Source organism: Haliotis asinina, chromosome 8 (genome assembly GCF_037392515.1).
Source record: "Haliotis asinina isolate JCU_RB_2024 chromosome 8, JCU_Hal_asi_v2, whole genome shotgun sequence".
NCBI classification, from domain to species: domain Eukaryota; kingdom Metazoa; phylum Mollusca; class Gastropoda; order Lepetellida; family Haliotidae; genus Haliotis; species Haliotis asinina.
Genome location: NC_090287.1, coordinates 17,088,510 through 17,112,619, shown reverse-complemented (window position 1 = coordinate 17,112,619; position 24,110 = coordinate 17,088,510). Strand labels below are relative to the sequence as shown.

Here is a 24,110-nt window from a genome sequence, read left to right as displayed (position 1 = left end):
CCTAGACACTTCCAAATGACAACTCTTTTGTTGTGACACGTGATTATTACTAACATGCTTGATGTTGCAATTAGTTTGAACCAGACACATCTCACTAAAAGCATTTGGACGTGAAAATTGCTGTCACAATCTGAACAGTTGAAGTCGGCATCAGATACGGCATCAGTAACAGCACTTCGTTTACCACGTCACCTAGTACATCCAGGGGGTGGTGCACGTAGCACATATTGATGTTTACCCATAGAGAATTAAACAATCGATTTCGACATACGATTTATTCCCTGCACAATTGAGATGCATATTATCGCGTCTGTTAATGGTGTTAGTGCTTCTGTTTGTATGATTAGGTTTCGATGACTGGCGACTCTAGTTCGCCCACTTAGACACTACTGGGATATGGGTATACTGGCTTTGATCACAGCATTTATGATTTGGACTCCATTGATAGCGGTGCTGCGAATCTTTGAAAACTATTGATGGATAGGACACACACGCAATGTTGCATGTCCCTGTGCTGGGCGGATTTTGGGGTAACAGTATCTATATTAAATAAATAAATAAATAAATAAATAAATAAATAAATAAATAAATAAATAAATAAATAAATAAATAAATAAATGTAAATCGCCATTCTTGTAATTATGGTTCACTGAGTTAGCTTTACGGTTAAAGCGTTCGCTCGGTCACACCAAAGACCAGGGTTCGAATCTCCACATGGGTTCAATGCGTGAAAATCATTTACGGCATTCCCCGCCGTGATAATGTTTGAATATTGCTAAAGCTGTGTAAAATCATACTCACTCACTAAATTATAGCGTTTTCATGAATCAATTTTAAACGATTACGAGGACTGGTGAAAGGTATGTGAATAAACCAACTCACCTACTCATCTCGGAGGTGGTCATGGTAAGATCATTACTAGCGCTTGTTGATGCCAAAACCAGACTGCCATTAACATGCTATGTTTTAGCGTCTGTATTTTCGTTAGTGGCGTGTGCAGAAACGGAATCTTTTGCCATTAGATCAGGCGAAACACAGGTCATGCGTCATTTCTGTGTCAGTGACATCCTCTAAAGGGCAGCTATTGCTTGGTTCTAAAAGAACACATTAGCAGACATCCCTACTGGGGATTACGGGCAGGATCTGCACCGATCTATGATGGTCCTCAGAGTTAACGTTGGTTTCTTGATTTATTTGCGAGTCAAGAAACATGAGGGCGTGAACAGTTGCTCACAATATTTGGATCACTTCAGTGTCAAGTTCAGATTATCCACAAACACAAACAAGAACAAATAGACTTATATGTGCGCAGTTTCTTACTTCATCATTTTGACATCTAAGTGTCCACCCTTTGTCGTTGATTGTCTCATTTGCACAACGTCGGGACGTCAAGTGACTTAATGATGGACGTCGGACAGCAAGACGCTTATTGATGGACATTGTAAGTAACAGGACCCGTAATGCGTGATGACAAAATGAGTTTTCCAGGTACTTCGTATTTCAGTTGATCTATGACTACTGAGGACTTGTGAACCAGTATCATACGTGTCATGGCTCATCTGATATTGTTATGTCTGAAACTGAAGGTTAGCAATCATTGTTCTGTCTATCGGCTCATCTTATCAAGTGTAGGTAATCTCGGACAGCATTTGGATGATCCATTGGGGAACTAGAATAGAGTTTCAATAGTTAACGTGACTGTGACGTAACGGGGTCATGCTCTGCCTTATTTCTCTGAGCAGAAAACAAACATAATTAGAATTGTTGACCACTTTGGACCAAGTACATGCAGAGGAATTTCGAGACGCCACTGACAGTAAATTAAAGTACTAAAATATCACTTCCCCCATTAGTTCCCGAGGTGTTGCTTAGGTTACGGAACAAGCCGAGTGGGTTCGGATGTAAGATTATTATGTGAACCTATGATTCCGTTTTGAATTATGAAAGTCTTTACGCTACAATGGTCAAGGGGAATGACACACACACACACACACACACACACACACACACACACACACACACACACACACACACACACACACACACACACACACACACACACATCCGATGTAGTCCAGCATATAGCTAGATGGCTTTGCACTATACCAAGGTGTGCTACATGTAGGCCTTGAGTTTATTCATATGAACTACGTCCGATCTTGCAATCATGACGATATTAAGTCGATTATCAAAATGTGCGCATTTGACAGAAACTACGTCTTTAGTTATTTCCAAGCTAAGTATGTATCATTCTTTCGCATCGTCAGTTACAGGCCCTTAGATTACATTTGTCTTCTGTGGCGACGTCTTATATCTCATTCAGGTATGCGTGACAATTGTTCTGAATCAGACCGCATGAAACAGTGCGAACATTTTCTATTTATGGACAATGAAATCACATTTCCTTTGATTCTATACGTGCATCAGGCATATCAGGACGGCCATACTCCCACACATACGTATAAATATATTTAAAAGGTAAAGGTAATATTGATCCAGAAGAAACAAGGGTGTACATGTTCTCATCTTTTACAAGTGGTTTGTTATGTTCCAGCATTGATGTTATTTAAAAAATATAGCAATATTCATATGTCAAGTGCAGCTATCTTAGGTAAACTTCTAATAAAAGCTTGCCCAGTCAATGCAAATAAATATGTGTTTACAACACGTCTGCCCCGGAGGTTAAAGACCTGTGGACCCAACATCAACCATGTGATGCCCAAAGTCGTTAAACAGTGGAACTTGTTGTGTCCTTTCCTTGCTCCAGCAAGAAGGGGATAGGACAAATGCAAGTTGGCTTGATGTCGTAGACTTTGTTTGATTTGGGTTATATCAGCACTGATCTGTAGCAGGGCATCTACATCATTGTTCAGGCTAAGTGCTCACACAGCTACTAAGGCACCAACGCACCTAAGTACAAACTCATTACATGTGTGGGTTGATGGCGTCTTTCAAACAAGAACAAACCACACCAACAATATCCTGATCCTTTCAATCATGTAATCTCAAACAAATGTTCTCATTATGTCCAAAGAAGGACGGAGCTTGTCTGATTTGGATGGAATTCATCTTGGTTGTCCAACATTGCTACCTGATACAAACTGACTGATACATCAATCATCATATCATTCATTATCACCAGCACCTTCATCAGCACTCTCATCATTATCATTCATTAAACAAATATGAACTATCCTACTCTTCTGAGGCTTGATGAGAGATCATCCCAGGGTAGAATAGGCCTTCAGCAACCCATGCTTGCCATAAAAGGTGACTCAGCTTGTCGTAAGAGGCGACTAACGGGAGCGGGTGGTCAGACTCGCTGACTTGGTTGACACATGTCAGCGGTTCCCAATTGCGCAGATCGATGCTCATGTTGTTGATCACTGGATTGTCTGGTCCAGACTCGATTATTTACAGACCGCCACCATATAGCTGGAATATTGCTGAGTGCGGCGTAAAACTAAACTCACTCACTCAATGAGAGATCTTCCGTTGCCTTAACATAAACGAGTAGTCCTGAGACACTTTCCTAAATACAGATTTTATTCACACCAATCCATTCAACCATGTGACATATATACAACTATATGTTACTGTACAAAGCAATCATGGGGAGGTCCTAATGCTGATTTGCTAAACACTGAGCAATTTCATCAATTCATCAGCAAACTGATTTCCTTCCGGAGTATAGTCCATGCTAACATTTAGCAAAGTTTGCAGAACTTCTGAAAAGGCTAATAAACAGGCTTGCTATTCTCAAAACGTTCTTAGCCATACAGACTTCTTAAACCCATTCTTAACACATTGGCTATGATTAAAATTAAGAATTGTTAGAGCAGAGAACATTTCGAGAATAAGGGCGTTGGCGTTCAAACATTGCTCCATTCATTTGTCTCAAGTCTCCATCAAATATTTGATGTATACCATTAAAAAAAAGTAGGGGATATTGGATTAACAAGATTGATAAAATACAAGCGATGAAGCCAATGAGGAAATAGATGATGAAGAGAAATTAAGGGAAAATGTGACAATTTATTCCATTCCTTTGGAAATGTCACATCTATATGGATATATATTTCTTTTTCTCATATGCATTGGCATTGGCTAGTGGTATGCTTTCAAAATGGAATATCCCCTACTTTGTTTGGATGGTATATTACATCTGATCAGAAGTCTTATAATACAATTATATCTGCCTTAATTAGCTTACTTCAGAAAAACGCTGAAGTGACCTAATGTTCAAAAGATTATAGAATCTAAGAAGCAGTATTTATATTAAGCAGTTGTGTGAAACCAAATGTTTCCTTGCAAACCAAATTGTAAATGACCACAACTGAATATTCCCCAACTGTTTATGAAGGTATCACAGATATTACTTGGATGAAACAATATGCCATGACAAAAATATACCACTCAAAACAAGTTAAAGAACATATTCTTTCACATTACAGGAAACACTCTGTCCCACCATGACAGACTAAATTGTATGATAGGAAATAATAGGGGAGTTCCTAACATCTTTTGAGTGGTGTGTATCAGAAATGAATCTAAAAACATGGACGGAAGATAACAAAGATGGGCATGTGCTTGTTTGTATAATGTCCATCTAGAAGTACTCAGACAGACGGTTGTCACTCCGAAGCTTCTGTTCCAGAGCCATATACTTGTGTGGAGCCATTTCCTTGTGTCTGAAATATCAATATAACCTTATATAATCTGATGTCATTGAATAAAATGATCATATGTTAATATTCACACTGGTGACAGTTACCATGGTACCAGAATCTGTTACTGCTTGTTTATGACAACCTGTGATTAATCAGTCTGCTCACCTGTTAAGACGGAGTTCGAGGATGTGGATGCGGAACATGGCCTCGCTGCAGTAGTTGAGGTACTCCTCCTCGTCATCCTTCTGCATGGACACTTGGTTCTGCTGGTACCAACCCTGCTTCTTCTGCAGCTCCTGGGTCTCCTACAGTGAAGGTGAAGTCAGTAATGTCATAGCTAGCTCTTTGTAACACATCTTGGGCTAAGTGTGACCATCCACAAAGTAACAGAGCTAATACTCTGACAAATATTATCGTGTCCACAACATTCATACACAATCAATACTACTGTTAAATTCAGTCTGCAGGTTCCAGTGGGAATAACAATTAAAACAGTGGAGAAAATTGTTTCAAAGAAGGACATGCACATCCACCTGGTGTTATTGAATATAAGCTAATAGTCTTTCATGACAAGGTATCACATCAATTTTGGTCATTTTCCGATTCTTACAAATACAAATTAAAATAAAGTTTCAGCAATGACCTAGGAAATAAGTGAAATAAGTGAATAAATACACTGAAATCGTGACTGAATTTTTTTGTAAATTGCCATCTCGCATGCTTTAATCACTGTTCCTCTCTTCTGAGTGATACCCCTCAGACAATGACCTATAGTGTCATGTTCCAAGGATCATACTGGGTTTTTATGAAACAGGGTTAGAAAAGTAATTACATGCACCTACAGCAAATGTTGTTCTCAAAAAAAAAATCAAGCACATTGTATCTGTGAAGACACAGTCACCATACTGTTCCCCTTACCTTCTCAAATCTGGCCTGTATTAGGTTGGCCTTGTCGATGAGCCTCTGCTTGAGGTCAGCCAGACAGTCCTCCTTCAGCTTGTAGGCCTGGGTGCGAGATATCTTATCAGGGTCACCAATTTGTGCCAGGAAAGGAGCCAGGTAGTCAATCTCCATCTCCTGCTTCCTCATCTTCTCCTCCAACTTGAGACGTTCCTGGTAAAACAAATACTCTGATTGTACCCATGGACCCCAGAAGAGTCCCCGGTATTCATTAGCAGTTTGGGGCTCATGTCTCAGTGTTACAGAACCACAACCATTCCCCTCACATGCAACAGGTCATTAGGTTCAAATACCAATGAGTAAATTGTGTTTACTTCCATACTACCAACGATATTCCAAAGTGTTCCTTGTCAGAACCATGCAAGACAGTGACTGAAAACAGTGATCCATCACACTGGAGCACAAGAGCTTGGGAGAAAACCTGCCACACAATCCACTTTAGTTGCTTTCAATGACCGGCAATTGAATTCTGGGGACCCTATTCTAACCCAGGCTCATTTGAGCAATGACTTCAGAAAGAACATGTACAAAACACCTCCTAGAAAACCATTTCCATTTACTTATAGTCTCTTTTCTCCAGATAATCTTAGAGACAATACAAAAGTGTCCTATATGACCTAACGGATGTTCAGGGTCTCTCACTGAAGATTTCATGTAAAGTGTGTTATTGATATATTCACAAGCTTACCATCTCTCTCCTGTGTTTCTTCGCCTTTTCATTCCTCTCTGTGTCGTACACAGATATTTCCAGCTCCGAATCACTCTCCTCCTTGGTTCTCTCATCTAGGATTTCCTTCACCTGTTAATACACCAGAGAAAATGATTGCGAAACAAATGTAAATTTTAAATTCAGAAACATAAGAAGAAGTGTTGTAACAAAGAAAATTGTTGACAAAACTTCATATATCAGGAACAAATAAAAAAACAATATATTCTTATGACACAAAAGTATACATTCTACCAGTAGGTAAGTTTACTTTATCAAATATACCTACACAGTTTGCAGGATATTAAAAATCATCTTTGTAGCCTCAATGGGAACAATATTTATCTCAGGGTATGTGAAAATAGAATATGTGTCTATTTGATGCACTTACTACACTTCATAAACAAACAGGCACTAACCTCCTCCTCAGACTCACGGAGACGCTCCCGGCAGAGCTCCTCAGCCTTTAGGAGCTCCAGCAGAGTCTGGTAGAGCTCCACCTGCTTGCTGGAGGGAGCATTGGGGTCCACCTGGAAACAAGGATATCAGGGCTTCATGGAACAACTTGAGTTCTATAATGGACTATGGACCACCCGAGAGCTATACTGGACCAATATCGCATGATTATCTTGGACCACCTGAGTGTTGTATTGGTTCACTGGCCCACCTAGTTCTGTTTTGGACAATTTGAGTGCTTAAGAGCTATGGGGTCATATGGGACCAGATTGCTGGGCTGTGACTAGTAGACAAAGACTACTGGACATCTGGATTTGGATTACAGGACATCAGGATTGCTGGGCTGGGATTATAGGATATCAACAAGATACACTTGAAGTATGTATATTATTGGACTGTAAGTCCAGGACTACTGATAACTGATAACAGGAGATGCATCTTCCTGAACTGGGACTATCAGACTACAGTACTACTGTTCACTGGGTTGCTGGGACTACCTGGAATGTCTGGTGCATCTCTGGAGTCCAGGCCAACACTGCTCCCTTCTCTTCCCAGTTAGGAGGTTTGTTGAACTCCCCTGTGGATGAAGCAATTCTCTTGTCCTCTGTGTGATATGTCAGGAAGATCTTGTCCTCTGACATGGCAAAGATCAATTCTGCAATGTCACAGTTGGCTGGTTTGGATCTGTTTCTGTGAAATTTCTGTGTCATTTTCTGGGGAGAAAAACAGACTCATTAATCGTTATCCAAACAATGTTTATAAAACAAACATTGCATGATATAATCCTTTGAGTGCTAGATCAAACTACATCTGACGCATGTTAAGTAAATTATGTTTGCCTGACCTTGTTCAGCTGTGTTTCATGTTTCTATAACATGACTGAAAAAAAAGAAACAAACTGTTTTTGTTTTACTTTTCATGGAATCTTCTACAGTATAGTCACACGGAATGTTTTTGTTAGAAGCTGACTGAGCTCAATGAAGGTTGAACTGAACTTCCAGCCTTGATTCCCAGATATTGATGAATGTTACAAAAGATATAATTGCGAGTTCACAAGCTTCAAAGATTAACTAAAATCTGTCTTTCCCCACCAGAGGCTACTTGGTGTGATTACTCAAAGCACCAGGGCCTGCTTGCACAGAGCACTCTTAGTTACAATCAATCTTAGGCCCCTACAATCAACTTTACAATCACCATACAATTGCCCTTATCCACTTGCACAAAGATGATCTTAAGACAGCATGGGTTTAAGATCGCATTCTTAACTAAGATCGAACTCTTCAACGATGGAGGTAGAAATTTCTTAAACTCGACTCCTGTCTACAGTTGTCTTCAAGTGCGCATAGCATGCAGCGCAATACAACGTGGAACTGGTTACTGCATACAAATGACATTCCCCAACCAAACCAAAAAAACCCAGACAACCCCAACCCACAAATCTTTGAAGGAAATGATAACATTGAAGAAGGAAGCAATAACGTGGAAGGTAACATGTATAATCACTTGTACCTCAGGGGTTATTCTCTAATTTTTCTACATTCTAATTTTTTATGAACTAAACATGTGATACTGCAACCACAGACCTATCATGTTTTATGTAAGTATTGAAATACAAACAAATACATTAACAAATTGCGTCTTGAGTTATTGATCTAATAATCATGGAATTAAAAGATAGCACATAAATAAAATATCCTTATGATATAACACCTAAATGTACCATGATTTGTCAGTGGCTGTCAGTTGAACATAGTTTGCAATCTCGTAGGTATGATTTGGAGTAAAATCCCAAATATATCCCGTAAGCATTAGATTTGTAAAGATATGAAAGTGTGACATGACCGTAGGAGTGTTGTGGAAAATTCATGACAGGGAAATATGAAAACGTTGTTATTTCTTGTGTGTTGTATGTATTGTTGAATGCTCATCCACAGTATATTAATTACTTTATGCTATTTTGTTGTTAATTATTTTTTCGTTTTGTTAAAAAAATGTTTTATGCAAATTTCACATACCCCAGCAAGTGTATTTTTCCCATTTGAAGAATACTTGTATTATATTTAAAATGCATAGATTACAACTCTTGCCTCTCGTCAGATTCAATTTTTACAAGTAGAAAAAACATAATTTTGCATGGTATCCAACTGTAGATTATTTCAATGATAACTAAGACAAAATCATTAACCGAAAAGAAACATGTGGAGATCTGTTCTGTGACAACAGAACATGCATTGTATTTGGGCATGGAAGATTTTACGGCAACGGCATAATATGCAAAGGGAAACCACTCCCATCTTGCGTAAAAACTAAGATTAGCTGCCCTTGAGTTATTGAAAAGGTCATGGCCACTGCTAATCACATGCAAACACCTTTTGTTACTATCCTTTCCTTGTTTATCAAAAAGGTATGGTGTTCATACTTTTTCCAACACTGAATCGGGTGAGAATTGTACCCTATGATATCGACACGATAATGATCTTGTTCACTACCGCAAATAACAATATTTCTGACGTTAAATCGATGTTGCATTCTCCATGTCGCTGAAGTGTCGAGGCGAATCATACAGTTTTATGCAATATGAAAGCAATTCCCAAACGTAAAGCTAATTATTTGCGTGAAATTGACACCAACTTGGACACCATTTTGCTACTGACTACAATGATCTTAGCTCCTTACAATTGGTTCCGACCAATTATAAGTTTTGATTGTAACTTACAATGATCTTAGCCTACAATCACTTTGTGCAAGTGGACGGCAATTGTAGCCCAAGCCTAAGATTGCGATCTTAAGGATTTACAATAATTGTAGCTCTAAGATCGTTTTGTGCAAGTGGGCCCAGGTGTGTTGTACATAGCAAGGGATGTTACAATGACAACTAATCCAGAGATGCCATTTTGTTGACAAGACCTGACTTGACCTTGACTACCCCAAACTGCCCTATTACTGGAATAGAACTGATCTCTCTGATCTGATGTTTGATGTCCAGATGTAATTAATTACTGACAGCTGTTCATACAGCTTGAACAATGTGGAGTGGCATTAAAAAATAAACAAACAAACAAAAAACACTACCATCATGATATTCCTTGACCAACCTGCTACTCATGTCTTGAACAAGTCGCTGAAGTTGTCAACATAGATTCCAACCTAATGGATCTTATCAAAACCACAAACTAGTTAAACTTGTTGCAGGTACTGAACAACAGGAAACAGGGAGAACATGTTTGATAAAAAAATACTGAGCAGTTACATACCTCTACCCTGCTGTGTTAATCATACAATTATCTGAATACCCTTAAAATAATACGTATTGTCATGTCAGTTTGGATGCCAATAATGATTTACAAATGTTCTGACAAGTCAGTCAAGATGTGCTTCCTGGAACAGGGTGTTTAAAACAGTAAATACGGTAATGAAAGAAATCAATACATGTTATGTGGAAATAAGACTTTCAAGACATAAACAATCCCCAATGAGATAATAAAGCATAGAACCATCCTGTCATCAAGGGAAAATTGATGCTGTGATTGCCAGTTAATTTCTATATTCTCTACTAACCATCCATTTACAAAACAATATATTTGCTGTTGACAGTCAGATAGTCACATTTATAAAATGATGTTATACTTTCATTGATGTTCAGAACACATGGAGAAAAACCCTGAAGCACAGCTATGTCATTACTTTCAGCAGTACCCCATACAAGGATGATCAACTCTAAGAATGAAACAGATATGATAATAGGCATTGTACATTTCATGCATATTACAAGATCTTATCAAACTGAAAACCGATATTTGAGTATGACACATGCCACAGGGAATGGCCATTCCAAACAGACAGAACTATGAAGCCATCACTCATCGTGTAATTCTTCTATTTCCAAAGGGAAGAACGCCAGAACAAGTAGTCTCAATGTAGTCTAGGGGTGAAGTTCTTTTCTCAAATATTCCATAAACACCTGTGGCAATGATGAAAGGGGAAATACGTGCCACCTACGACAATAATGTACGTCAGTGCAATCAACATGGAAATAAAATGACTGGCTTAAATACAGTTCCCTGCATTGCAATGTTTCCTGTCAAGCCCATGGCTAAATATGCCCTTGTGCGTCATGCATTTGGTTGTGCGCGCCGTTGGTCTTGCACGCAGTCATACAATTAGCATCCTTGTGCAAGACTGTCATTAACAGACTGGGTGGTGTATTGTCAGAAATATTATTAATAACAACTGCAATTCCTGTTCTAGTTCTTTGAGCCAGACGTATACTTGGATATGTTGTAATGTTGCATTTCTATTCCATATAATTCTATATGGGTATCTGTATGAATAAATAGACACCTCCTATATCAGTCCTAGGGAACTATTTTCATCTTGTTTTATTTTAGATTGAAACATTTTGACCCTTCAATATGATTGAAAATAATTCTGAATCTTCAGATATACTTGGAACTTAGGGGGAAAGATGTTTTAAATTTATATAAGAAATCTATTCTGATCACCTTTCCAACTTATTTAATTATATTCCCTACTGGCTGAGTACAGTGAAGGAACAGAGGAACCCAAACCACATGGCCCCTAAAGATGGTGGGATGGTCAGGTAGCCTGATGGTTAAAGTGTTCATTCTTCATGCCAAAGATCCAGTTTGGAATTCTCACATGGCTACAATGTTCCATTTGGGATATCCCCTGCTGAGATTCTGCTGGGAAATGGCAGTGTAAAACCTCAGTTCGTCACCAGAAAATTGTATCATAAGACATAATGGTTGCTTGGGACCAGTTCTAATCCTGCATTCCCACCAGGGCATATTGTAAAGAATATTACAACCTAAGTTTGATCAAATAATAACAGCAGGATTTACCTGGGACTTCCCACTTACAATATCTTAAGTCCATCATTTAACTTGGCACCTCTGACCACTTACTAAGAGCATCTGTGTAGCCATACCTTTCAGCTATGGGAATTATGAAATTGGCACATTTTGGAAGGGTTAGTATACAATGAAGGCAGCCAGGTTTGTATTGTTTTGAGTAAACCTTAGAGGCCCAGTGCTGGCAATACAGTTCCTCACCCTCACTGTGTGGGTTCAAATTGCAGATGGGATCCAACCCAAAAGTACAACAATTAGTACTTTATTAATATTTTGTAATGTAAAATGTAACATATTACAAAAGGCCTACATATCAGAAGACGTAGGCTGTACAAAAAAACCTGTATGTTTCTCGGGCACATTTTTTTCAAAAGTGATGAGGGTGATAGGACTTGTTAATTTTTTTACAGAAAAAAATGTGATGATGGAGGAACACATTTTTATTTTTGTCTCTCAGAAACACATCTTGGGAAGTTTAGCACGAGTCACACTCGTTCTTACAGATATTCATTCTTCTAGACGACAAATGGATGATCAGGACGCATCAAAGTCAAAATCATCTTTCTTAAATGGTACTAAAGAATTGTTTTGTCCACAAATAAAAGTGAAGCGCCATTGCCTGAGAAACATGTCACCTTTTTTATTTAGCCTTATCAGTAAGTTATCAGAACATACTCCCAAAGACATCCATAGTGCCCTGCTTAAACAGTGGAATATGTCAAATAAAGAACATGTTCAAGGTAACTTGTAATCCATATTTTTGTGAAACAAGAAATTTGTGAGATATATGGTGTGCTTTATTGCAAAGAAATTCTCTGAGAATTGATTATTATTGATTGTGCATGAGTCATGTCTTGTTATTTTCACACAGCAATTTTCAGCATTATTCTTGACATTCAAATTGCCCCAAAGCAATCATATTTCTGAGATTGTTTAGCTCAATCCTTTGAAAGACACTGACGTGAGGGTTGAGAAAGAAAATCTTAAAATTATGAATCCCTTTAAACTCTTTAACTTCTCATGTTTCGCTTGAATTCAGTAGTTTCTTGGAAACACAAAACCACCTGGTTATCACAAATTTGACATTATTAGTTCAAAATGATAATCCACTTTGTATAATGTAAAAAAATGATATAAATTCTTTGCTAACATAATTATAAATAGCATATAAATTAGGAAGAATATGTTGAACAAATAATAAATTATATTATTTCAGCTTCACAAGATTACTCATGACCAAAATCAGTATTTTCTTAAAGGTCAATAAAGCCATTAACAATATATACACTCACAAGTATATTACTCCGAAAGCTAAATATGATTCAAAGCAATACAGACAAAGAAAATCCTACATCCATGAAAAGAGGGTTACAGGATATTGTTCAATTTCACAACTTTTCTAAATATTTCATATAAAAGTGTTTCCCATTTCAACTCATGATGGGATTCGGGGCATATTCTTGGAACAAGAAAAATTTCAATCACAACAAACGACAAAGTAACCCAAAATATTTTCAGATATGATGAAATACAAACATTTTCAAACTTAACTGATGGAGAAAGCCCTGACTTTGACAGAACTTCAACAAAGGCTTATTACACAAAATAGAAAAAAATGAACTCCTTTCTTGAAATTATAAACATACAGCCTGGCCGTGAGCAGGACTGAGACTGACGTCAAGACAAGAAAGAAATGTCAAGCTCGCCACTGAGATGTCAAATTAAAACTATTTCCAGCTTGGTCAAATAGCTGCCGCTAAAGAAAAGCCATGTAGAATAAAACTATAATGGCCTCCTACTGTTGGTAGGCATCAAGTCGACAATTAATACCATCACTCGGATGTTGGTAGTGACAGTGTTGGCAGATAATGGTAGCTTGATAATTTGGGGATTACTAGTTGTGAGCCCTTGCTGGACATGACAGAGGCTTTGTCAGTGTTAGATAATCAGACGTGCGGGGCATCTTCATAGTGTCCTTCTCTCAACACATAGAACCTGGCTGTTGAGGGGCGAGGCCTCTTCTAAGGAATCTTGTGCAGATCAGATCTAATGCTTTTTCATCTCAGAAAATGCCAAGCTGTCATTAATTGTGTTGAAATATGTGTCACCTGCTTGTTCACATTATATTTCGTTTAAAGAGCTCATAAAAGTGACAAATTATTTTGTGTTTTAAAGATTTGTCAAAGTGACAAAATACAAGGAGCAAAATTTGTGAAAACATAACACAATATGTTGTTTGTCAGTTTTGGGCTGATTTCCTACGAGAAATAAAATTCATAACACATTTTCATTTTTTAATCAACTCTTGCGAAGATTTTGGCAGATTCATTAATATTGCTATCAATATGACTGTCATTTATATTCACAAATTCAAACAAATGATGACAACATTCATACAAACAGCATCTAGAAATACCAACATTTTTACCAACATATCTTCACATGAAAGCAGAAGTGTTGCTTCCTTCAAGTCCAGAATTTTACCCACAGTGCAATACCTACCTTGTGAAGAAACCTGGAAAAGAATAAAGGAACACTGGTACTTTCATGTGATCCCTTATTCATTTCCAGGAGTATATATAGATAAGATTTTTTTTCTAAAGTTAATTTTTAACATTGGTTGCACATGTCTGGCAATGCTGTATAATGAAGCAGTAAGTGGTATTCCAATAATATCACAAGCTGCTAAAAAGTTAAACACTGGCCAGGCCAAAATGTGACTGAAAGCATGACCAAAATCCTGCATACTCATGGCACACCAGTAGCCAAGTCACCAAGCCTTGTATGCCTGATTTCATTAGCAGGTTACTAAGCCATACATTTCCCTGATTTCCTGAACATCCTCAGTATTATATTGTTACTCAAGCAAGGGCACTATGGCTGCTGTGATATTGCTGGAATATTGCTAAAAGCAGTGTAAAATGTAATTCACTCACTTGCACTATGAAAGATAAGTCACAATGCAGCTCTGAACAAACACACACATAGAAAAGGTTTTACCAATATTGGTCTCTGGTTTGCAGATGAAGATCCCTCCTGTGGCCCAAATCTCTTCTGTCTCTTGTTAAAGACTACATGTTTGTAGAAGAGGAAGTCGTCTCTGTCTTTGAAATGCTCGGTCATCTCAGTCGGGGTCTCAATACGTTTGACCAGGCCATCAACTCGGGCATCATTGTGGAAGGTCATTGTCCTCTCATTCTCTGGACCTGGCTGGCTGGCCTTGTACTGGTGCTCTGATGGTGCAGAACAGTTCTGTACTTACATATCTACTTACTAAACACAGAGCTGTTGACCCCTAGAGTGTGTTCACATTGACAAATACACCCAATGTTGTGGGTTCAGAGACCATAACACTTGTTACAGGGCAGTAACCCGGGAACAACTTGTGAGGCTCATCAATCACCAGGCTGGGACCAGCAGGTACGATATTTTATGTCTTTTGATATGACACAGCTGGGGATTGAACCTCTGACCTTCCACTCCTTGGGTAGATGCTCTAACCACTACACCTTGGAAGTGATTCTTTATCTTAAGTGTGTAACTGACCAAAACAGCATAATCAATGCATAATAATAATTATTATAATGAACATTCATAAAGCACCTGTGTCCATTATTTGTCTTCTCAACATCAGGGTGTTAGTGAGTTGTGCAATATTCAGCAATATCCCATCTACATCAACATTGGTGGCACCAAGAATTTTGGTTACACACACAAAATCCCTTACCAGGAATCAAATATTTACCTTCTATTATACTTATATTTATAGTCTTACTAGTGAACCCATTCAACTAGTTGCCTACCCGACCACACCTTGTTTGCCAATCACTGGTGTGCCTTTTTCCCTTCACCCATTTCTGAACCAATATACCGGTACTTGACATTATTTACATTAATGCTTATCAGATTTTCATCCAAAGTGTCAGTCAACTGTCCATGGATGTGATTCACATTAAATCGAGATTAAATATTTTGGATATGTAATAAAGTAAACAACATGAGGCCATTTGGGTAAACTTATTTCTCAGGGACATCAGGACTCTATAATGATGGTAGATTGGGTGTTTGGTAGCAAGAGAGGTTGGGCTGGAACTAATTTGATGAATTTATTATGGCCTTAGGGTTAAAAGAGAGAAGTTGGTCTGTTGTTGTTACGTCACCATTAATGTGTTTCAGTTTTTTATAATATATCACTAATAGGTTAAAAAACAGCAGAAGGCAAGGACAAACATGATGTGAAGGACGCTGAAATAAGCTGAAGAACAATAAGCTAACAACGCACTGATGAAACATGCAGTGTAATTTGAGTTGAAAGCAGATAATGAAAAAGAGATTAATGTGCAAAAAATGCACAAAAAGCAACTTCCTATTTAAAAAGAACCATCATATGGCAGATTAAAAAAGAATTAACCACATGAAAATATTCTTTTATAAAAACATGTTTCCATTTATACTGTGTTTACTCAAGTTCTGAGGAAACTGATATGTACTCATTAAATGATCTCTTGATGTATGTTTCTAAGATCTCTTTAAAGTGTTTTCTATGTCTTCCATTATCCAGCTGTTCACAAACCACAGCCAGTTTACCTCAAGGACTGTGTGGGTGTTTGTCAAAAGGTACTGAGCATATTGTTAAGTACTGGTTAGAAGGTATCTTCCTAAATCTCATAGAAACTCTATTCTACTGGCAAACAAGGTTAAGTTAGACCAGCACAGAGAATGCCTTTACAAGATGTAGGCAGTGCATGGCAGAGAAAACCCATTTGGTTTGTGAAAGGGAGAGCAGATATAGGTTAGTGCACATGCAATGCTTGACGATGAAATTGATTCTGCATGTAGCTGCACATGCCTTGCTCATAAGACTCTCATGTGTTTTACCCATTGCACTTGATTGTGGGAAATCTGGGACCCCTTTGCTCACAGTGGCAAGTGAAAGTGGGCAGCACTCATACATACTAATACGGGTCGATTGTCAGGTCTGTGCTCAGCTTATCCCTGTTTGCCAGTAGTGTGTACCCATGTAGGAACTACCATTGTGAGTGCCAAAACAAATGATCTATCTTTGCTCATGTAACAAAAAGTCAAGTTAGCACCAATGCTAGAACTATCTCACCAAGCACTCATGCAAGAACTATCCAAGCTTGCAGTGCAAGATCTGTCCAAGAGGGAATGCCACTATTCATGATCGCAGTCATTTCATTGCTGAATAGAGGATGATTCATTCTTATCTGAGTTAAGACACCTTAGAATTGTGTACTTTTTGTTCAATATTCATGTGGTGATCAAATCTAGTATGTAACAAGCAGCTTGACTCCCTATGTGTCCCCAGCAAATAGTAAAATTTAGAAAGTAATATGACTGTTCAACTGAAGCCATACCTTTAACACATTTGACTCGACCAGGGTTGAAGTACTCTGTGACCCAGCCAGTACGATGGTTGTGCACCCTTGTGTGGAGCTTATCCTTACGATGTGCATAGTACTCCTTGACAAGCACAAGGTCAGTCACTGCAAGGATGGGATGAGTTAGGGAGTCAGTGAGACATTTTTGATGAGAGGGTTCATGCAATACCTTGATGCTCTAGTCATAAATATTAGAAACAAATCAGATTGCACTTATCAGGTGAGTCTTCCTTTGAGGTTCACTCATTATTTCTTCAAATATTTATATCATCAAACATGATAATGTGACGCTCACATTCTTTGTCATCATACACAGACAGTCGAGACACAAGGCCATCATTGAGGAGGTAGTGGGCAAATTTTTCCAGCTTTGCTCTCTTGTATAGCTTCGTCTTTTTTCCTTGTGGACAGCGCATTTCAAAATCTGGAAAGTAAATACATAAAGCATGCATAAGGATTCAAGCATCAGACAATGCATTCCCTTTGCAGAAATTCTGTCATGTCATTATCAGTGACACTTCTTTAGCATGTGAGTGAGTGGGAGTGAGTGGGAGTGAGTGAGTTTAGTTTTACGCCGCACTCAGCAATATTCCAGCCACATGGCAGCAGTCCATAAATAATGGAGTCTCGACCAGACAATCCAGTGACCAACAACGTAAGTGGTGTAGTAGAGATAACTCTTGGTGATCAGTGAAAGCTTACAAAGCTGTTTCTGACTGCCACACCACAAAAATAAATGAAAGCAACACCATCACAGACTACTGATATCAATCCAGGGATGATCTTACAAAAAACATGTGTCTGTGTGATGTCCCTTTTGTCCAAGACCCCAAAATACTTTTGTTACCATGTATTTCACTGGACTTATTCAATGACATGTAAAACCATTGATAGAACTCGAAGTCTCGATTAAATATAAGATAAATCAACAGTACAAGCATGTTCTATGTGTTCCTCCGGTACCAACCTCTGAGGGAGAGTCTAAGGGGTTCAACCCAGGAAGGGGGCATGTCAAGGTGCTTCTCTACATCATCCTTACTCTCCTGGAATACAACAGAACTTCATCAGATAGTCTGTGAATACTGAACATTGCTCTAATACAAAATGTTTAGAACAACACACGTTTGATATCATTACAGACTGATTTCAGGGGACTTCTTACAAATCATTTTTGAAACAGGCATCTATTAATACATAGGCAAGTCATCAATGTTATGATGTACAACATAAGTTCAATGTAGAAACAATCTTATATATAACATAAACAAGCTTGACTGTACAAAGAGACTTTGCAGAAGAATCTTCAACAACAAGAACCTACCTCATCGTCATCCAGGCCATCCATGAGATCTTCCTCAGTCTCCGGGATCTGCAGCAGGTGCTTGTCCACACCAGGAAACATGTACTCCCACATCGTACAATCTCCCAGGTCATAGGACAGACCCTGGAACAATGGTTATGTCACAGTTACACCCAGGTGAGGCAATAAGGTGAAATGGAATTTAACTTCAATTCAACTCTCAATAACATTTTACTTATATAATCACTCATACAGATATGCATGTGCACCTGCTTTGTCTATTCTGGATGTTTATAGTGTTTGCCCATTAACACTATGTCCCAGTTTAATTTGAATACCCCTATCTGACATCATACACTAAATCCAGGCGACCATTCCTTGTTTATCACCTTAATACTAAGTACAAGGCAAAGTAACAACAAGTACAATCTGTTCACACAAGGCTTGACATGAGCAGGGGATTAGGCAGACACTCTACTCACTACACAACCATTTGTTTGTTTGTTTGTTTTATCCTGTACTCAGCAATATTCCAGCAATAAATAAATGAAATAGCCATGTCTGGACCAGACAATCCAGTGATCATGAGCATCAATCTATGCAACTGGGTTCAGAGGTAGTAAATCAAGATTCAAAACATCAAAACACTGAATACACACAAGAAATACATCCAAAGTTAAAACCAGACAGGTTTTCCACACCAAAGAATGATAGACTACCTTGACTCCATCGGAACAGTCCTGCATGTTGACCCAGTAGTTGACGTTGTTCCACACTGACTCGATGCCGAGGTAGTTGGAGCTGTCCACCTCATGTGACAGACCAGTGAAGGGCTCGATGAAGAAGCTCTCAGGGACTTCACGTTTCCCGGACAGGATAAGTACCCAGGAGTGAATCCTCAGTCCATGGAGGGGATCAGTTGGGGGCATCTCCAGTGCCTACAACATGGAGAACACACCACCCTTAGTACCTGGGGTACTTCAGAATATTACAGGGACACCAAGACATCCCACAAAGTATAGGAAACTGCCTTAATGACTAGCAAGTAAAAACATGTTTACAAAAAAACCAGGTATGTTAATAAAGTTTCAGAACAAGGAACCCTGGGACACTCAAGTGAAACTGCAGTAATGAAATCTTTTCAGTTTTCGTGGACTTCATACTGTATGACAAAGTGTACTATTACATACTATACACATACATAACATTTCAGAGTTTGCAAAACATGTGCAAAACGTGCAATGTGACCCTTACCTGACTTTTTTATACAAAGAAAGTGACCCCCAACCTCAATGTCATGTACAAAATCAACGTTCACCCCCACCCACACACACACCATACAATAATGAACACAAGAGCATTTCTTCTCAAAAAAGATTAGTAAAATGTTGCAATGGTGAATATGACCTTGCAATTGGCGTAATGGAAGACAATGGAAATATAAGCTGAGCCTACATCACTACAGTATCATTACACCTACATTACCCCAAATCATGAGCAAGTGAGAAATAGCTCCCTAAATAAAGGGAGAGAACTCTTATGAAGTGCTATAACAGTAAATGCATCCTTAAACTTGATTCAGCTGGAAATACAAGTGTGGAATCATTTCATGTTTGCATCTCAATAGTTCAATGTATTCCTGCAGGTATCAAATGCGTTTATAGCATCTGAGGCTGGCGGACATGGTTATTACCTGCAAAAGTACACAATTTGGGGCAAAAAATGAGTTGATGATACTGTGTTGTGCTGAGATATTTCTGAAAGTGGTAAATCCCTATTCATCCATTCTAATACAATGTATATTCCGAAGACTTGCCATCATGTCAAATCACTTTAAACAAATTCTTCCCATTAATTGTCCTTCCTTACTGCCATCAGTATTAACAGATTCATTTACTGTGAAAAGAATTCAAATTGGTTTTCCTGCCTTTATTGAGTGACACATGATTAAAACCAAGGATTGGTGCATGAAAATTATTAAACCAAGAATTTATGGTCTTACCGCTAGTCGTTCCTCTTCTTCTTTCTTCCTCTTCTCCTCCTCTGCCTTACGCTCCTCCTGTCTTCTCCTCTCCTGTTTCAGCTCAAACTTACTTCTCAGATCACGAGGTGGCTTCACAGTGTACTTCTTCATTTCTTTCTTCTTTTCTTCTTCTTTTGTCTATAGTGACAGGACCATTTTCACACTTTCAGAATAGCACTATAAGAGTATCTCTTCAGAACTATTGACAGGCCAGTTTACAGAACACGGATACCTTCGGCCTTGTCAGCAATTTATGCATGAATATAATCTGTAAACTCATCAGAGGTAGCCATTTCTACTCCATTTGTAAACAGGGTTGTTATTCAGGCTGAGGCATGCAATACAGTATTCATGAATAGCTTCTTTGGTAATGTTTTTTGTAATGATTTCTCCTTGATTTAAAATTTAAAAAGATGTTGCTCTCAGTGAATCCCTTTAATCAGGAACTGCATCTTGACTAACTCATTTGAAAAATTAGTATGCAATCTAATGGGATTGTAGGTATGGGGCATGTGATGTAGTGTATACCTCCTCTTTCTTCTTAAGCATGGGGCATATCTCTCGTGACTCATCTGCCAGGCATGTCTCCCGAGTGGCATATCCGCTGACCACATATGCATCATATCCAGCAGCAATCAGCAGAGAACACAGTAGGGTGCTGTACTCAAAACAGTTGCCCTTCTGTCGCTTCAAGACAGTTGATGGGGAAAGTAAGGTCTTTGGCTATAACAAGTAATACATATCCATGATCAGCCAAACCACATCACAATTTGAAGAAGAATCATAAAAAAGAAACACAAGTCCAGGTTAACATGGAGGGAAATTCACAAATTATCTTCAGCTTTCTTTGACATTGTTTGTTTCTTTAACTACAAACTGCAGTTTTTGATGTAAATATTTCCATGTAAGAATATTTCATATGTTGATGTTTTCTCAAAACGTATTTGAAACAAACTTTATAAGTCCAATGTTGGAAATCGAAAGTTAAATTCTGCATAAACAAATGACACACATAAATGGCAGATAAACCTATAATTTCAACAGATTTTATTAGGGAAATTAACAACAAATTATCCTCAAATCAAACATTGCAGTTACAATTTTTCAGCATTCTCGCTCTGGAAAAGACATTCATTAAAACAAACTTAAGAATGAAATTGGCTAACCTTAACATTTTACAAAAAAAACCCCCAGAAATAATCTGAAAATATAATTGATATTTAATGACAATGTGTCAAGCTATATAATGTTGTGTTCTGACGATTTACAGAAATGAACTCGATAAGCAGTTTCACAAGAGATGTCATTTTTTCATTCTTTGAGTGATGGGTGGTGGGGAAGCCGAAGCAGCGGATCGTCACGCTGAAGACTCGGGCTCAATTCCCCACATGGGTAAAATGTGTGACACCCACTAGTGGTGTCCCCTGCCATGATATTGCTGGAATATTGCTAAGAGTGGCGTAAAACTTAACTCAGTCAGCCAGTGCTACAAGTAGTAGGTACAAATTTAAACCCAGACTGTCCTACCAACTCATAGGGTGGATCAAGAGTCTGGAAGTTGAGGTAGTCAGCTACAAACTCGGCAGCACCATCCCAGTTATAAAGCTCCTTGTAGGGTAGTTGAGTTGGCCGAATGGTTGTGCAGACTAATTTCTGTAAACAAAAGGACAAGTAAGGCTCAAGTACAGTTTGTCTTGTTTTCACTTTGACATAGCCCTATTTTTTTATTACTGTTACATGTATTTGCAATCCTTTCTGACAAACAGTTGTGTTTTGTATATTCAATATATATCAATGCATCAATCTATTTATTGCAACAGTACTGAATATTTAAGTTGGAATATAAACTAAACAGAAATGAAATCAAAGATAATAATATTTGTTTTTTTTAGATTTGGGCTAAATCATGACATCAGAACATAAGTGTGACCAACGTACATCAATATAGAACTCATTCAGAGGGTTGAGGAAGAGAGGTTTCCTATCTCTGTACAGATGGACGTACTGTCGGCGGAAGTTGTCAGCATACTGAAGAACAAGCTTTTCCTTTGGGAGATTGTCTTTGTATGATGATGGAAATTCTGCTGGGTCAAAAACTTCCCTTGGTGTACTGTTGATATAAAGGCATGGTAATGTTTTTCTTCATTTTGGTGTAAAAATTAACATAATTTACTGATCATTTTAATACTTTTAGAATTTCTGGAAGAGTAAATATGAAAAACAGAGTGCATACTGTTCAAGTTTGTGTCAGTTCTTATAACGTGACACATGTACAATAACAACTTCTAAAACTGCTTACATACATAGAAAAACGACATAATCACAACCCATACTCTGTTAACAGAAAAAGTTGATGATTAACTCAATCAAGGCCAAGAATGTGTACCCTGGAATTCCAAATATCTATTGTTGGATCATTGTTTTTTGGACACCAAGCTTTCAAACGATAATTGATTGAATAATAATAACAATAAAATACTCCTTTGTTGACAAATTTTTCGATAGCTAAGAACAGGCTGAAACGTGAAAATTGCACTTACTTTAGTAGCTGACAATGGTAAACACTAACGTATTCCCTTGAATATGAAGTCTTCAACATAACTTACGGTTCAGCGACGGGTGCATGTACAACAATCTTGGCTAGCTCGTCGGCAAGTGCTTCAGCATCTTCGGAAAGTGCATTCTCGTCTTCAGCCTTTTCTTCGTCCTCTCCTTTTTCTCCTGCATTTATTCCTGACTCTTCGTTTATCGGGTCTACTTCGAGTTTATTTGCATCCTCGATCAAAACTTCAGTCTCACCGACAACACCCTCCATTTTGACAAGTCGATTCCCTTGTCTTTCTCCAAAGATGAAGAAACGAGTCGGTGTGATCGTCCACGGAGCTGACCTAACAACACATGTTTAAAAAGCGTCCGCTCCATAGCAACGCACAATATAGTCCACCAATCGTGCCTCTAAACGTTTTGTAGAATTCTGCGATGGCCATTGTACTGTAGGGCCTATATTTATCGCATAAATAACAATAGTTTAAGTTAATACTTATTAGAAATATATCTGTTCCCATTTATTATATCAATGCGCCCAAAGTAAGTTTCCGGTAAATATAGAGTTACTTCCCCTGGCGAAGGATTCTATGTGCGCTTGTTTACTCAGAAAATTATGACGTCGTCTCTCAGCCTCGTCAGTTGAAGTGTATATCTGTAACCCCCATGTCCAGCCTTTTTAGCAACAATCGTGTGTAAGGCCGGGTTTTTTTTATAATGGTAGCTACTGGTTGACATACAGAGACGCGGTTTCTGTGAATGGCCCGTGCCGAGGGAAATGATTGCAATAGACCATCTTGACTTCATTAGACGGGGCGGTAGGGTAGCCCAGTGGTTAAAGCGTTTACTCTTACGCCGAAGATCTGGGCTCAGTTGTCCACATGGGTAGTCCATTGTGTGAAGCCCATCCCTGGAATATTGCTAAACTCATTCACTCATTTTGACGCTAATTATATTTCTTCTCTAAATGTGAATGTCAAACTGAAGCATATGGTCCCACTGGGAGCTTAAATGAATGGGAGAAAAAGAGTTTCGTACATTGTTACCGAGCGACATTTGTCAAGGTCTGTATATGTCGCATTATTTCCCCATCTAAAATGGTAAATTAGCAACATATTTCTCAATACATGATGTGTTTATTCATAATACATAAAATTCCGAGCACACGATTTCTTTTC

General features: G+C 38.3%; 1 protein-coding gene across 1 annotated transcript; it reads right to left on the bottom strand.

Annotated features, from left to right (window-relative positions):
* Positions 1-3,528: 3,528 nt before the first annotated feature.
* On the bottom strand, positions 3,529-23,299 carry LOC137293859 (dynein regulatory complex subunit 7-like). The gene is made up of 17 exons (XM_067824633.1): positions 22,995-23,299; positions 22,327-22,498; positions 21,916-22,041; positions 20,917-21,111; positions 20,368-20,526; positions 19,085-19,303; positions 18,387-18,509; positions 18,033-18,108; positions 17,361-17,489; positions 17,042-17,170; positions 14,664-14,896; positions 7,290-7,505; positions 6,756-6,866; positions 6,319-6,429; positions 5,589-5,783; positions 4,836-4,975; positions 3,529-4,691 (listed from the first exon to the last, which is right to left on the bottom strand). The coding sequence occupies exons 1-17, from the start codon at positions 23,201-23,203 to the stop codon at positions 4,610-4,612; spliced, it is 2,625 nt and encodes an 874-aa protein (XP_067680734.1). The 5' UTR covers positions 23,204-23,299; the 3' UTR covers positions 3,529-4,609.
* Between the last annotated feature and the right edge of the window lie 811 nt (positions 23,300-24,110).

Bases quoted from the DNA above. Each gene is read 5' to 3' on its own strand.
- LOC137293859 (XM_067824633.1), bottom strand. From the start codon at position 23,203: ATGGAGGGTGTTGTCGGTGAGACTGAAGTTTTGATCGAGGATGCAAAT. The intron at 19,304-20,367 runs GTAAGACCATAA...TCCATGTTGTAG, and splicing joins AAGAAGAGGAACGACTAGCG to GCACTGGAGATGCCCCCAAC. The intron at 18,510-19,084 runs GTAGTCTATCAT...CCATTGTTCCAG, and splicing joins ACTGTTCCGATGGAGTCAAG to GGTCTGTCCTATGACCTGGG.